The 15,050-nt window shown below is 43.4% G+C and overlaps 1 protein-coding gene across 1 annotated transcript; it reads right to left on the bottom strand.

Moving 5' to 3' along the window:
- Positions 1-2,490: 2,490 nt before the first annotated feature.
- On the bottom strand, positions 2,491-14,664 carry UBE2C (ubiquitin conjugating enzyme E2 C). Its single transcript, XM_089673409.1, has 6 exons — positions 14,433-14,664; positions 7,233-7,260; positions 5,976-6,062; positions 4,818-5,022; positions 3,423-3,482; positions 2,491-2,655 (listed from the first exon to the last, which is right to left on the bottom strand). Exons 1-6 carry the CDS (start codon positions 14,534-14,536, stop codon positions 2,597-2,599), a joined length of 543 nt encoding a protein of 180 aa, XP_089529535.1. The 5' UTR covers positions 14,537-14,664; the 3' UTR covers positions 2,491-2,596.
- Positions 14,665-15,050: the final 386 nt, after the last annotated feature.

Below are 15,050 nucleotides of genomic sequence, written 5' to 3'. Positions count from 1 at the left end.
TTCCAAACATGGAATTTCATGCTCAGCATAGAAGGGAAGTAAATGGAACACAGAAGCAACTGTCACAGTAACAGTAGGCCATAGGAGTCTGCATTGCACTGTATAGAACTGTCCAGAAGACTTAAAAGTAAAGTTTAGGACGGCCAGAACGCAAAAAGAAAAAGGATTTACTACAACCCCTGGCAAAAAGTATGGAATCACCACTCTTGGAAAATGTTAATTTAACTACTTTCCCTCCAGAGGATCCCCCCTCCAGGCCATTTTTTGTGTTATTTTAACTGTTTGCAGCATTGCATGACCCTGCCATTGTCAAATAGAATTTATATCCTTTATTCCCCCCATGAATTGACCTTTCGGTGGTATTTGATCATTTTTTTTTTTTTGCACTATTTAAAAAAAATATATATATTTTTTTTTGTTTGGACTTCCTTCTGAAAAAAACAGTTCACTTTCTAATATGCAAGGGTACCTGAGCACTCCTGTGCCTGCAGTCTCATAGCTGTATATCTGCAGCATGGGCTCTAAGGCATTGCTGCCTCTGACTGCTAGTCTACCGAGATTTGGTAACATTAGGACTCACTGTTCTAATTACAGGCTCCGACATAAGAAAGCAAAGTCTTGCCTTGGAACAGACTTTGTGAACACAGTAAGTACTGTGTTAGGGATTTGGGTAGAGGCACTTCTTTGGGAGTCAATTAAATCCATTTACAAAAAAAAAAAAGTTGAAAACCTCCCAAGAGACGACGCTTTAAGAGATCTGCATTAAGCTAATTGTCAGTCTTTCCATTCATTAGGGACAGATTTTTCCATTATGTATCAATATGGTTACAAAAAAAGATTTATTATGAGGGAGTACCCAAAAGGGAATTAAAGAATGCTTTTACAGCAAATACAATCAGCAGCACTAGGTATGGAAAGCAACTGTATTGTGGCAAAAATGAGCAGACAATCTTAAATAGATGCAGTTTTTAAAATCTCACTAGTTAACAGAAATAAAAAACAAAAAAAACAAAAAACAATTTACCAAAAAGCAAACAGTCACTGGACTGTTCTGCCATTTGTGGACAACTCATCCAAACCCAAATTACTGCCCTGGAACTAGCATAAAGCCCAAGACACTAAATGGCAATTTACAGCAGAACTTTCAGAAGCAGGTTGATCAGATATTTTAAATGAACAGCAGTGATTTAAATATTACGTCAGGGACTGCAAATCATCTGGCACTGCCGCTGTTGAGTCTCCTATACAAGGTGTACTGCAGTTTAGAATCAAAATAGCAAGTTGTTCTTTGCCTTTGCTCTCCATGAAGAAAACCACAGCAGCCTACATTGGGGCAAGTGGAAATGCCATGGATTCAGCTGCACTTACCTTAGTATGACCATCATTAGATTGGACTTGCCTGGCACAGTGCAGATCAAATACCCCCACTCAGATTTTCTATTAAATCATATCCTGTGTAGCACAAGAACTGATTATATACACCTGCTGTTGTGGAAAATGTATCCAAATAGAAATTTAGACACAAGCGGTGCCAAAAACCTGTGCCAAGAAATGGGGGGGGTGCCATTTCTGACCTCACCTGATGCTTGAAGCAATAGTAGACACCACGAGTACACTTTATCTACAAGTGTTTTATTATAACCCTATCTGTAGGTACAAGGAATAGCTCCTAAATATTTAGGGGATATTCACCATCTGTGCAGCCTGGCACATGTACTCTGAAGGGATGGCATAAGCATGCCGTCCCTTCAGAGCGTGGTGCTGCTGGTGTGAGGCCATCACAGCTCAGCCATTCGAACAACCGGAGCCCATAATCCCAGAAGGAAAAATCAGGTGAAGATAGAAGCCCTATGAGCAGTGACAGCATGCCGTTGGAGGGCTTTGTTTTAAAAAGGTATGCATTGCAAAATGTGCTAGTATGCAATATAAATTAGCACATTATCTTGCAGGGGGATTTCTCTTAAAATTGCACTTTAATTGACTTAATAACCTAAATCACCAAGTATGCTGTGCTGGAGGGGGGGAGGGGGAGTTATTGCAGCACACAGTAAGCAGTTTCCTTTTGGTGGCATCTCACTTTTATATCCTCAACTAGGCAAGGATGATGCAACCACAGCCCACCCTTTCATGGCCCCCATAGTCTACACAATATACATCCAGGAGGCTCCAGGACCCAGTCTCCAATTTCATATATGTGCGCAGTGATCGAAACGTGAAAGTTGGAGCTCCCAAACGCAAGCCGCCAGTGAAGCAGCAAGTGCATGAGATAGCAATAGTTTCACAGGCTGGAATGTAGAAGCTGAGCAAACCGCTAGAGCATTTGTTTATATGCCAGGGAAAGTTCATCTTCAAGTCACTATTCAAGTAAACTGTATGTACGCTATACATCTTCAATGAATCTGGCAAAAATCAGCAACTACAAATCCTACAGCAACATCTGCAAATGCAGACTGTGGATCAATGTATATTGGACACCTTAGCAACAATACATTCAAAAAATTATAAAACCACTTTATTTGTACACAACAATCAAACTCATTAACTTAAGCGTATATTACAGCATTCATGCACAGAACACAACATAACAGCAAGATGGTCAAATGTCCTTTTCTTGGGCATGCTTCTTGTATTGCTCCAGTAAATGCTTCTTGTATGCTGCAAGACAATATGCAGGTTACAAATCATACAGCATGGATGGCATCTAGAAATGCTAGGCTGTGATTGCCACCTAGGGGCAGACACGGACTATGGAAAAGCAGCTTGCATTGCTGGGATAGGATTTCAGACTGGGTTATATTTAGACCTAAATTTACATATCTGTATGGCAAGATACAAAATCTGTTCTACATAATTAAAAGTAAACAGCTGCCACTAGGGAGAAGAAGAATTTTCCCCTCAGCCAATGGCTCCTGGAAATCTCATTCATCTTAGGTCTACTTACCATGAGAGTAAAGCCCCCCCACACACACTCCTAGATTTAATTGTTTGACAGAAAGATGTCCCAATTTATGGTGAGGTCCCACAGGATCCTTGCTTTACTCTGTAATCTCTCTCCTGGTCTTTTACAGTTTACTTTGGCATACAATGGCCCTGTTGCAAAGCAATCTGGAGAGAAAACCCCCCCCCCCCCCCCCACACACTTTCAAGGGCCTTCACTCCTCAAATTACAATAGATACTCTTGCTTGTAAAAGTTTCAATAAGGGTACAAATAAAATTGATCCAATATACATCACGGATCACTGGATAACAGTAGACATGAGTCAAATATTTTGACAGAAAACATCTGCACAATTTTCCATTGTTCCATAGAAGCGCATTTCCAAACAGCACATCACTTAGAACATTGCATTTGCTTATGCCAAGCAATTTCCACTACAACATGGAAAAAGTCAGTTAGGAATAAGCATTAGAAAGCACTTACCTGTCTGATTCTGCCAGAGCTCTGCAGCGTGTGCATTCAAAGGACTGTCGTTATTTGGTTCTAAAACAGAACATTTTAATATGTTACAAGAGCACCACATATGCAATTGCTTGGCAGCATGGAATGCATCTCAGAAACTGTGGTTACAAGTATCTACTACCCAGCTAGAAGATGAAGCGGTATGCACTGAGGGTTGCATGAACATATGCTGTGCTCAGCCCTGCGGTTCAGTTTGCATCCTCTCTCCCCGCCATCTTTACTATGGGCACCCAGCTGTGACAGCTTGCAGCTTCACAGCTGGGTGCCTGCAGCACATAGGCTAGCAACGCTGCACACTGAATGGTCCTGTAGTCTTCTGCGACCCATCATGTCCCAGAAGACTGCAGGGAGGGGGAGAAATTCTGCTTCCGACCGCCTAGGCCTGTCAAAATTGGTACCTGCTCCTTCTCAAAAGCTCCATCTCAAACAGGAGCAGGGGAGGAGGCCTTAAAGCAGAACTTGCTCTTTTGGGTGGAGCTCTGCTTTAATGCTGAATTCCAGGCAGACTCAATTATCCAGCTTTAGGTGCCTTGAATTTTCTTGATCCTACCTTTCTGTAATCCCATGCACATTTCAGTTTACTCACTGGGGAAGAGCCCAATGCGAGTTTGGAATAGATTTGAAGACAAACTGGCCTGTTACAATATTATACAGTATTTATATAGCACCAAAGGGTTTACTCAGCGTTGTACACTAGCAAGGGGGACAGACCATGACAAGACAGTAAATACAATACACGAAGGTTCGAGGGCCCTGCTCTTTCGAGCTTACAATCTAGGAGAAAGTATAAATTCATTTAGATCTAAACAGCAGTCATAGGACAAGGGAATTGCTATTCACAGAATGGCTTGTTTAGTAAAGCCCCTGGCAGGAGATTTATCAGACTGTAAAAATGTATGGCAAGCTTAACAGGTCCTGAGGACCCCTGAAAACGGAGAAGCTATAACAATAAAGTGATGTTTCCTGTCGAAGACTGGCATGCTCCCACCCCCTATTGGGCCAATATAACAGGTGGCCCTTCAGGCAAGCCAGCTTTCAAGTGCTAAAAATACTTTAGCATAGTGCCCCTAAAAGGCACGTAAAAAAGACACCACCACTAGGTGCCTAGATTGTACTCAAAGCATGTTCAGAAACTTTAGTGTGTACACATTAATGTAGTTTTATGCCTAAAATCAATTTCTTGCTGTTCTATATACAGACTTTTAGAACTTCCCTCAAGGCACCAATGTTCTAAGAATGTCAGGCAGTACCATCCCTATAGGCAGGTGCAGAAACTACAAAGCTATGGTATGATTTGCATTCAGGAGAACCAATGTCTACATATATACACACACACATAGGACATAAGATTCTCACCTCCCAGAAGGCTCTGTAGCGAGAGTAATATGGTCCGGACATCATACAGAGCTGACCATTTATCTTTTAGAATGTCCAAGCAGATGTTTCCATGACTGTCTACATTAGGGTGGAAGCATGGGGTAATAAACTTCACTTGTGGTGCATTGTAGGGGTAACCACTTGGAAATTCCAGCGACAGCTTGTACCTCAACTTCTCATACACCTATAAAAAAAAAAAAAAAAAAAAAAAAAAAGTGTAGTGTAATGCTATTAAACGTCAGGGTTCTTACAGATTAAGACCTACATCTTGAAGGATGTTGTGCCAACAGCCAGTACATAGAACTGCATAAATTGCATCTGTTTTAGCCAGCTTAGGACCAGCACTTTTAGCCCCAGTGCAAGAGTCTCTGGCGAGTAGGTGTGAGTGCCAGCAACTTGTCAACGCTATGAGAGGCTGACAGCTGCTGTGGCTGACAGTGTGCAGAGTGGTTCTTACATTTAGTGTAGTATGCACCCAGGACAAATACCTGGAGCACAGCCTGTGTCCTGGGCATTCATCCCTGGGTGCATACTACACTGTATGAAAGTATATGGCAAAGTGTCCTGCCCCACTACAGGAATAAACCCCTCGACGCCTGACAATGGAAGCATTTTCCCAGTGGCCACCAGCATCCCCATAAAGTTCTACTTCTGATCTGAGCAAGGAGAGAAGGGGGGGGGGGTGTTCACAGGTTAGAAAGCTGCTTATTCATAATACTTTGTTATTTTGCATTTTTTTAATGAAAGTCTTTATGCCCAAGTTCAGCTTTAACACGCACCATAGGACTACAGAGTTGCCAAACTGGGTGGGGTGAGCAACAGCCCCCAGCAGTGTTGTGCTGCCACATGTATTGAGACTGCAGGAAACTTACAATACAGTTCATTCAGTTTGATCTACACAGCTGTATGGTGGGTTCACAGTGTCAAACCCATGACATGTACACCAAGATGTTTACCCTAGATGTCTACACAAACAGGTCAGGCAGCTAGTATCTTCAGGAAAGAGGAGTTTTTTGAACCTTCAGGAAAGGTCTATTTTTCTTACAGTTACAAACAGCATGCTACTTAATGCATGTCCAATTTTTATGTATTTTTTTTTAATCAAAACAATGGAAAACAAAGTGCTCAGATACTCACTGTTCCCTCAGCGCCATCAATTGTGCCAATCCATTTGAACAGGTTGTCCGACTCCGGGAAAGCAGAGATTCCTTTATCACCAGACATCTGGAGAAAGAATCAAAAGTGATAAACTAGATCTGACCTAGCGGAGTAGGACCAGATACGTTTACAAATGTCTCCCACAGAAAATATAGGGTACTGAAATTTGTCACCATTTCAAAGGCGCATGCAAATTTAAGGTTTGACATGTTGAGTATTTTCTCACTGCAACCTCATCTTTTATCAAAAAAATTTTGCCCCCTTCTTTTTTTTTTACTGACATTGAGTTTAAGAGTTTTGCAGTAATATGTTAATATGTGACAAATTGGAATACTACTTTATTCTCTAGGGTGTCTTTCAGAAACAAAAATTTTTTTTTTTTTGGGGGGGGGTGTAATCTTAAGGCCTAAAATAATTTTTTTTTTTTAAACTTGTGCAAAAATGGCTCTGGCAGTAAAAGTTAAAGGCTAAGTTCACCTTTAGGAACAGGTTACATGTTCCATCCATTTTTAGGGTGGAACATGTGCCATTCCCACTCATGAGCCGAGAAGATCCCCGTACCAGCTGTCACTTTCTGAAAAGAAAGGAGCCGTATAGGGCTCTGGCCATATTATTCAGAGTTCTGTGAGTGACAACTACATATACAGACATCCTTTGCAGATGTCGGTTTGTACTTTAACTACCACAGTGCTGTTGAGCACTCTGGAAGGTCATTGACTTTTCCTGTCCATGTGAAACTGCCTGGTGACCGCTCATGCAATGCTTTCCAGGCGAAAAAAAAAAAAAAAAAAAAAAGATGCTTTTATCATAAATTTTTAAAGAAGGTGAACTGATCCTTTAACAGAGCAGAGTTTGACTTTTACTGAGCACCCAAGCACTTCTGTGTGAGTGGAACCTGAAGGAGTAAAGTAGTTTCCCCTCCCCCCCCCCCACTGGGGCCAACTCCTCATGGATGCACTTTTGCTGAGTGCCAGACATTTTCCTGACTAACAGCCAATTGGTGCTCATCACACTGCAAGTTATCTCCCCTCCCTGCTAGCCCCTGGGTGCAGTGCTAGAAACAAGAAGGTGGAGGTGAGGAGGGGATAAACAAACAGCTCAATGTTAAAAAAAAAAAAAAAAAAAAAAAAAAAAAAAAAACCCACACACAATCAGGACAAATAGATTGGGACCCCAATTTTTTTTTTTTTTTAATTTCTACACCACTGACATTGGCAAATCTAATTTTATACTTACCATTAATGTCATCAGTTCTTGCTGTAACCTGGAAGGAAGAAAAAAAGCCTTTGAGTAACTTGACAAAGAAAATAAATTAGAGCATGGTAACCCATATATTTTATTCAAAAGGCTTCTATCCGAAGGTAAATGAATCTGGTTATTACCAATTTTCGGTAACACTGAGGATAAAGCCCACATCTGACCTCAAAGTAATTCTAGGTATACAGCTCCAAACCAAAACGTCTGGTCAAAAACGTGTCCAAGATGCTTAGGTTGTCTAATTTGATCATTGATAAGTGGCAGTTGCCCCTGGCCAGTGCACCTTTGCAGCAAAAAAAGTAATTCTTACCTAAATATAGATTTCTCTGGTTATAATTGTGAGCCCATCCATGCCCTCAGTCCATTGCACCAATTATGTCCCCCTTTGCTCTGACCCAACAATCCCACCCTGACCCTTTACAGATGTAAACAGATGCTATTGGCTCATGGGTAAGTATACTCCTTTCTCCTGGCCACACCTGCACATTAAAGCCACATCGACTTCTATGGGGCTTCTCCATCTCCATGTCAGGAGATGGTCCCATTGAGATATGATATTTTGATTGGAGCCCATTTCTGTATAATAGTCGTTTCCCAGATAGTCATTTTCCCCATTGTCTGAACATTGCAATCCCAGTGTCTCCAAATTAGGTCTCCCTATGCCGCTTAATTATGTGAAAATCTGTCTCATCCACAACGCCAAGTCTCACATTGTGCATTTGCAGCTGAAACAGATTGCAACTAACTGCTGCCACACATTGGGCTAATAAGCCAGCCTGATTTGCAATCAATGTATGTTTGTCACCAATTTGCTTAATAGCTGACCCACATTGATTACTCATGCAACTACCCTTCCTTCATTGCCGTTTATATTGATCCCCAGTGCAAGTGGTAACCTCACATCGATTTGATAACTTTCAATGTCAAAAGTCATTACGAAAAAAGTAACCCGATCAATCATTTAATTATCCAAATAAGCATCTTAAAAGTGACACTAGACTCTGGTTTACGCTGATGAAGGCAGGAGCAATATACTGAACTGCTGTGCAGGAGGGCAAGTCAGTACAAGTCTTGTGCTGTAGGACACAAGGACAGGCAGGCCGTAATCCCAGTTTTCCAGCTGTGCTGGCCAAGTTGGGATAGGGGTGCTTCTACACCCAACATGGTTAGTTTGAAATAGGAAAGCAGGGGAACTGGCAGGTATACCAGGAATGTTCCACAAAAGAAATACAAAAAAGCAGTATACTTGGCTAGCCTAGGTGATCCTGTGGCAGTACCCAGATATTGCAGAGTTCCACTTTAAACTAACTTCTAGCAGCCTCTGTTTGCAAAAGCAAGGCCACCAGCTCTCCCCCTCCCCCCCCACTTACTTCCTGTGAATTGTGTTCCAGCTTGTAGCTGGTATCCTTATCTGTAGCTGGCATTCAAGGCAATATACTGCACAGTTTAGAAAGCCTTTTGAATGTACAGAAAGTGAAAGAAGAAAAATATGCATTGTGACATAATTGTTATGTATACTACGATATATTTGAAGCCACTTAGCTTTGCAGACATGAGACTGGCCAAGTCTCAACCAGCGCTGCTTGAATAAAAGGTTTCTTTTCCTCAAAGTGTCCAGAGTTTACCTGGTATCCCCAAAGTTGCCGCTACATTTCGAGTGGAAGTTCTCCTCTCCCCCTCCCTGCAGTCTTCTGGGACACGTTGACAGGTCCCAGAAGGCTGAAGGACCATTCACAAGGTGCAGCGCTACTCACTTATGTGCAGTGGACACCAGGTTGTGACGCTAGCAAGTTGTCATAGCCAGGTGCTCAGTCGAGATGCAGGTTACTGGGGACAGAGGTTCAAAGGAAGGAACATCACTGGATATGGGACAAGTGAGTGTTTATTAAAAAGTCAGCAGCTACAGTTTCTGTACTGGACCAAGCACTTCCTGTTATAGATTACAACTGTTCACACAGTATTCTGAGGATTACAACTGGTCTTTCAATGCACATTACACAGGCATGTCCCAATGCTGTCACCATCAGGGAACCCACCTTGAGAAATGCCAAGCAGCCATCGCTGGGCGTGCATATGGACAAGTGGTTGCTGGAGATCAGGAGAGCAGAGACGTAACGAAAAAAAAAAAATCCAGCCTTTTAAAGTGTTCAGGATAATGAGAGAGGCAGGTAAAGATATACATGTGTCTTTGCTACTACCTTGCCACAATTGTTATATGCATCTATGTGCCGGCCATGGAGCTGCCATTTTCACAAATGTCATCAGTGACCAGCGTCTTCCTAGTTTCCTTGCTGGTACATATCTGACGTATGCACCGTACAAGATCTGAGGATCTGAGGCTGCCTGTTCTTGAACAAGCTACACCAGATTACATGAACCACAAGAGATCTGACATGGCCTGTTAATTCTTCAACGAGCCACCCCAGATCACATACCACAAGATGAGGAACAACAAGTTGTGCCTTAACAGGCTGCTACATATCATTTGGAGGAATAGAATTTCAGAAAATTCTTAGAAAAAGTCTTATGAAAATTCAAACAAAAAAAACTTTACAGAACATTTGAACGACTTAATTTGCTTTTAACATTTGCTTTAGGAATGGATCGACTTCACTGAACAAAAACCAAATACAACATTAGAAATTAATTTCTTCAAAGACATTTTACATCCTACTCATTTTCTCATCAGCATAGTTGATAACATATGTTGATCTGACCCATGTAATGATATAAAAATAAAAAGTTTATACTCTTAAGCCCCTTTCAGACAGGGCAGACCCCTCAGCCACTGATCAGGCAGATGACAGGTTTGTCTACTCTACTGTTGCAGAGCAGACAGACGCTGCCCACTCTCTTCTATGAGAAAGTAGGATGCAAAATGGACTGCCTGTCCGTTTCCATCCAATCCACCAGACGGATGGGGAACAGATCCCTATCCGTCCGTTTTGGCGTACAGGATCGGATGCCAGCATACATTTGTCCACTGACACCCGCCGGTCCATAGAGATCTATGGTTGGTCCAATTGGGTCCTCGTGTAAAAAAAAGAAAAAAAAAGCAAAGCGGACCCGATTGGACCATCAGTGTAAAAGGGGCTTTAAAGTGTAATTTTTTTCCTCAAAATTTAAAAAAAAAAAAGTCAGCAGTTCCAAATACTGTAACCGACACCTGTCCCAGGATCCAACACTGTCCTTACCCGAACCAGTTTCTTCACCGGTCTTTGATCCCCAGCAGCATCTTAACTTCTGTGGGAAGCCGGCTGTGACTCCTTACAGCTACACAGCCGGCTGCCCACTGCACATGTGTGAGCCGCACTGTGCTTTGTGAATGGTCCTGAAGTCTTCTGGGATCTGTGAGGTGGCCCAGAAGTCTGCTGTGGGTTGGATGATTGGTTGAGAACTTTCGTTTGGAACACCTGCGTGGATTGTGCAGCCACCTATCAAAACCAGATACCTGCTCCCCAACCCCACCAAAAAAAAAAAAAAGTTCAAAATGTGGCAGAGGAGTGGGGAGGAGGAGAAAGATGGCCATAAATGAAAATCTTAGCTGGTTCAGCAGGGACCAGCAAAGATTTGATGCATCCATGGGCAGTCTGGTGGTACAACTACTTCAGTACAACTAGCCTGATTTTTTTGCAGGTGATCATTACCAGCATCTATAGCCGCTAGCATGATCATTGTGTTCTGCCAGTAAGGAATGCTCCCTGCTGGCAGAAAACAATCTTACAGTAGGAAGAATCCTCCCATCAGCACCGACAGCGTTAATGGGGAAATTGAGTGACTGAGAAAAACAGCCACATCCAGTAGTAAAAGCAGCACGTTAGGCAAACAGTTACCCTTTGATTGCCCCAAGATGTTAACTCCTTCGTAGCCAGTGTCAATACAGTGAGAGTGTACAGTATTATACAGGATTTATATAGCGCCAACAGTTTGCTCAGCGCTTTACAATATACAGGGAGACAATACAGCAACAATACAAGAGGGATAGGAGGGCCTGATCCTGGGAGCTTACTATCTAGATTAGCACCGATCACTGTATTAGCATCACTATTGATGTCATTGTCCCTCCCAGCCAGCGCCAGACTATCACAGTCCCACTACAAGTCGCTGATGACCGCCATGATCGGTATAGCTTCACAGCTAGGTAAATTCCAGCACATACCATAATTTGTAGATGCTATAGCTGTCGCACAAGCCGATATTTACACTAAATGGAGGTTTGTTTTTTTTTTTAATTTAAAAATAATTTTGACCTAAATTTATGAACACATTTGATTTTACTGGATGCTTTATGACAGAAAAGTAAAAGACAACCACCCTCCCCCCTACCCTTTCAAAATGTTTGGTCTTTTTTTCATTTATAGAATTAAAAAAAACCAAGGGGGTGATCAAATACCAGCAAAAGAAAGCTCCATTATCGAATATCAATTTCATCTGGGTACAGCGTTGCATGACCACGCAATTGCCAGTAAGGCTAGGTTCACATCTCTGCAGGTGGTGCCACTGTGCATCCTCACAAAAATCCGTGCAGCCGCACCACCCGCACAGAAGAATGTAGAACCGCAGACAAGTGCCATTAATTCTAATAGCACACCGCCTGCACTGGAAATTGCAACCGTACTGGGAAGCGAGGTTCCTGTGCGGGCTGCAGTTTCCACAGAAGTACAGGGACTTCTTCCCTGTGTGTCCCGGGAGTCCATTCAAATGAATGGGCTCTCGAGCCCACGCAAAACGCAGCCGGCACGTATGTGAACCGGGGGTTAAAGTGGAGCTTTAGGCTACAGTTTAAAAATTGGGGAACAGGCATGCTTTGTCTCTTCTGCATTAAAGCATCTTACCTGCATGTCCACCCCAGTACAAAAAGCTGCACAAGCGCAACTCACCGCACAAATTCGGCAATGCCAAATCTGATGGAACTCCCGCGCACATGTGGGACTGACATCAGCCCCACCCAGCCAATGATCCGGAAGATGGCCGCATGAAAAAGCCAGCAGCCGACGCAGAGTTCCACAGACAGTGCATCGCTGGATTCTAGCACAGTATAGTTCTGATTTAAAGTAGAAAACAGCAAAAAAAAAAAAAAAATAATGCTCTGATCATGTTGGGGATAAAACCTTCCAGAGCTTAAAGCGGAGCTCCACCCAAAAGGGGAATTTCCGCTTTAAAGGACTGCTCCCCCACTCCCCATTAAGGATTGGCACCTTTGGAGGGGGGGGGGCGGGTACCCGAATTTGACAAGTACCCGCTTTCACTTCTGGTCCGATCACCTAGGCCAGTGGTCGGCAAGCCGCGGCTCGCGAGCCACATGCGGCTCTTTAAACGCTTTAATGCGGCTCTTGTGTGACGGGCACCCGCTCCCCTCCCTCCTCTCGGGCGGCAGGGACTCTGCAGCGTGATCCAAAAAAAAAAAAAAAACAGCCAGGGCAGCGCGCTCAAACGCAATGATTGGCCAGTCTCGCTGCCACTCACATCCTGATAGCCAGTGATTGGCTGTCAGGATGTGTGTAGGCGGGGCAGCGTGACAAACGTGAGAGGAGCTAGGCTCCTCTCAGTCCGCCCTGAAGACCGGAACGGCGCGGGAACACGGCGAGAGGAACGCGCAGAGCAAAGGTAAGTGAATTGACACAGGGGGGGACTTGGCTTACTACTTGCTACTTACTTACTACTACTATATGGGGGATGAATTACTATAAAAAAAACTTATTGAAACTAAAAACAGTGTACCATCCTATGTATTTTCAGTTTTAAAAATGTGGCTCTCAAAATAAATTTCAATCGTGGTTTTGGCGAGATTTGGCTCAGTTGAAAAAAAAAGGTTGCCCACCACTGACCTAGGCGATCGGAAACGGAAGGTGTCCTGCCTCCCTTCCTGTAGTCTCGTGGGACACATGACAGGTCCCAGAAGACTACAGGACCATTCATGAAGCGCAGCGCTACTCTCACATGCGCAGTGGATACCCGGCTGTGAAGCCGCAAGCTATCACAGTCGGGTGCCCACACTGAAGATGCCAACCTCCTGGAATACAGGACGGCCAGTGAAACAGGCTGCGGGGACACACCATGGGACAGGTAAGTATTTTTTTTTTTTTTTTTTTTTTTTTTTTTAAGTCAGCAGCTACAGATTTTGTAGCTGCTGACTTATTTTTTGATGATAGGTTGAGTAGAACTCGGCTTTAAGTGGTTAAAGGCGCTTTGGTTGCACCCATAGTTGTACAGGTTAGCTGCACTTTGCTATAGACATGTCCTAGGGTGCAACTAAACCATGAAACAGAACAGAAGCCCATGGCAAGGCAAAGCTAACCTGTACAAAAACCCCGGGCACACTGCGCTGCGGCCAATAGCACATCAAGACAGTGTGAAGCCGGCCTTATGCAGGGAGGGAGAAGAAAAAAAAAAAAAAAGTCACACACATACATACGGGCGGACTGACCATTTGGAAACTCGGGCACTGCCAGAGGGCCTGGGGTCAGTAGGGGGCCCCATGAGATGCCCCTGGTACCTTTTTCATAGGCTATTTTGAGTTTGACCAAGGACACAGGGGCCCCATGATTTGTCAGTCCACCCCTGCACACACATACAAATTTTAAAATTATATTTATACCACTTTTTGTAAAAAAAAAAAAAAAAAAAAAAAAAAAGCATAATGTATATTTTATTTTTTAAATTACATTTCTACACTGTAAAAAGAAGTGGTATAAATATATATTCTTTAATTTATATCACTTTTTTCATTTTACAAAAAGTGTATAAATAAAAGATTTATAAAAATTATATATATATATTCTTATTTATTTTTCGGTTTTTAACAAACTCCATTAGATGAACCAGCACCAAGTACATAGGAGGACCCACCTGGTTGCATACCGATGGATGGGATAGGTCAGGTAGGTCCTCATATAACCTGGTTTTGGTAGATTGTACAATCAGATTGCACCATGTATGTAAGTCTTTACAGATTGATCGATACTGCGCAGTGTATAGGCATATTAGGCCATCCATTCGGGATTTCCATCTACTGGAGGTCGGACCATCATGGTGGACACAGCCCGGACAGCAGGCAAACTACAAGAAGCTCAATACAGCTGTCGCCCGTACAAAAGATGGCCCCCAGAGAGTCAGGCACAGCCCCCCACACAAAGACCAGTCTATAAACACAAAGACACACAGGACTCGTCCCCTCACCTCCTGCCCACAGAGCCCCGAGCAGCCTGAGCCCCGGACTCCAGTCCCTTCCTGTGGCCCGCTGAGGTAGCGGCAGCGGCCGGGTCCACGTTCTGAGAGGCCATGTATGTGTATAGGAGAAGACCTGAGTGAGGCCGGTCTGTAGAGACGACGTCTGTTCCTTCCTCCGCTGAATACACCGCACTGCTAGCTCAGCCGCCCTGTGTTTGAACGTTTTAAACCCCAGGCTCGAGGACCAATCAGAGACGCGCTATAATTTGATTCCGCCAATCACAGGTTTCTGTTGCCGGGGTCTCCAAGGCAATCAGCGGCTTGGCCTCTCGCTGAGCATTTGAAAATAGAGAACGTAATTGGCTGGGTGAGCGTAGCGTCCCGCCTCCGCTAGGGAAGAAGCTGTCAATCAATATTGCGCAACGTCTGTTAACTCTTCATTTGCAGGAAGAATGATTGCGCTTCTTCCCAATGAAATAGCTGCGGCTTGGCCGAATACATGTTATATCATGTGACCTTCCTGCACCAATCACCTTGTGACTTTCCATATTAGTTACCATCTTATTAACGTGCTAACTGATTACAAATGATTTGCTTTGACTCATGGGAATTAGATGTCCTAGAATC

Source organism: Staurois parvus, unplaced genomic scaffold, assembly GCF_062004578.1.
Source record: "Staurois parvus isolate SC_StPar_1 unplaced genomic scaffold, SC_StPar_1.0 ptg000137l, whole genome shotgun sequence".
NCBI classification, from domain to species: domain Eukaryota; kingdom Metazoa; phylum Chordata; class Amphibia; order Anura; family Ranidae; genus Staurois; species Staurois parvus.
Note: the sequence above shows the minus strand (reverse complement) of the source record. Positions and strands in the feature narration are given on the sequence as shown.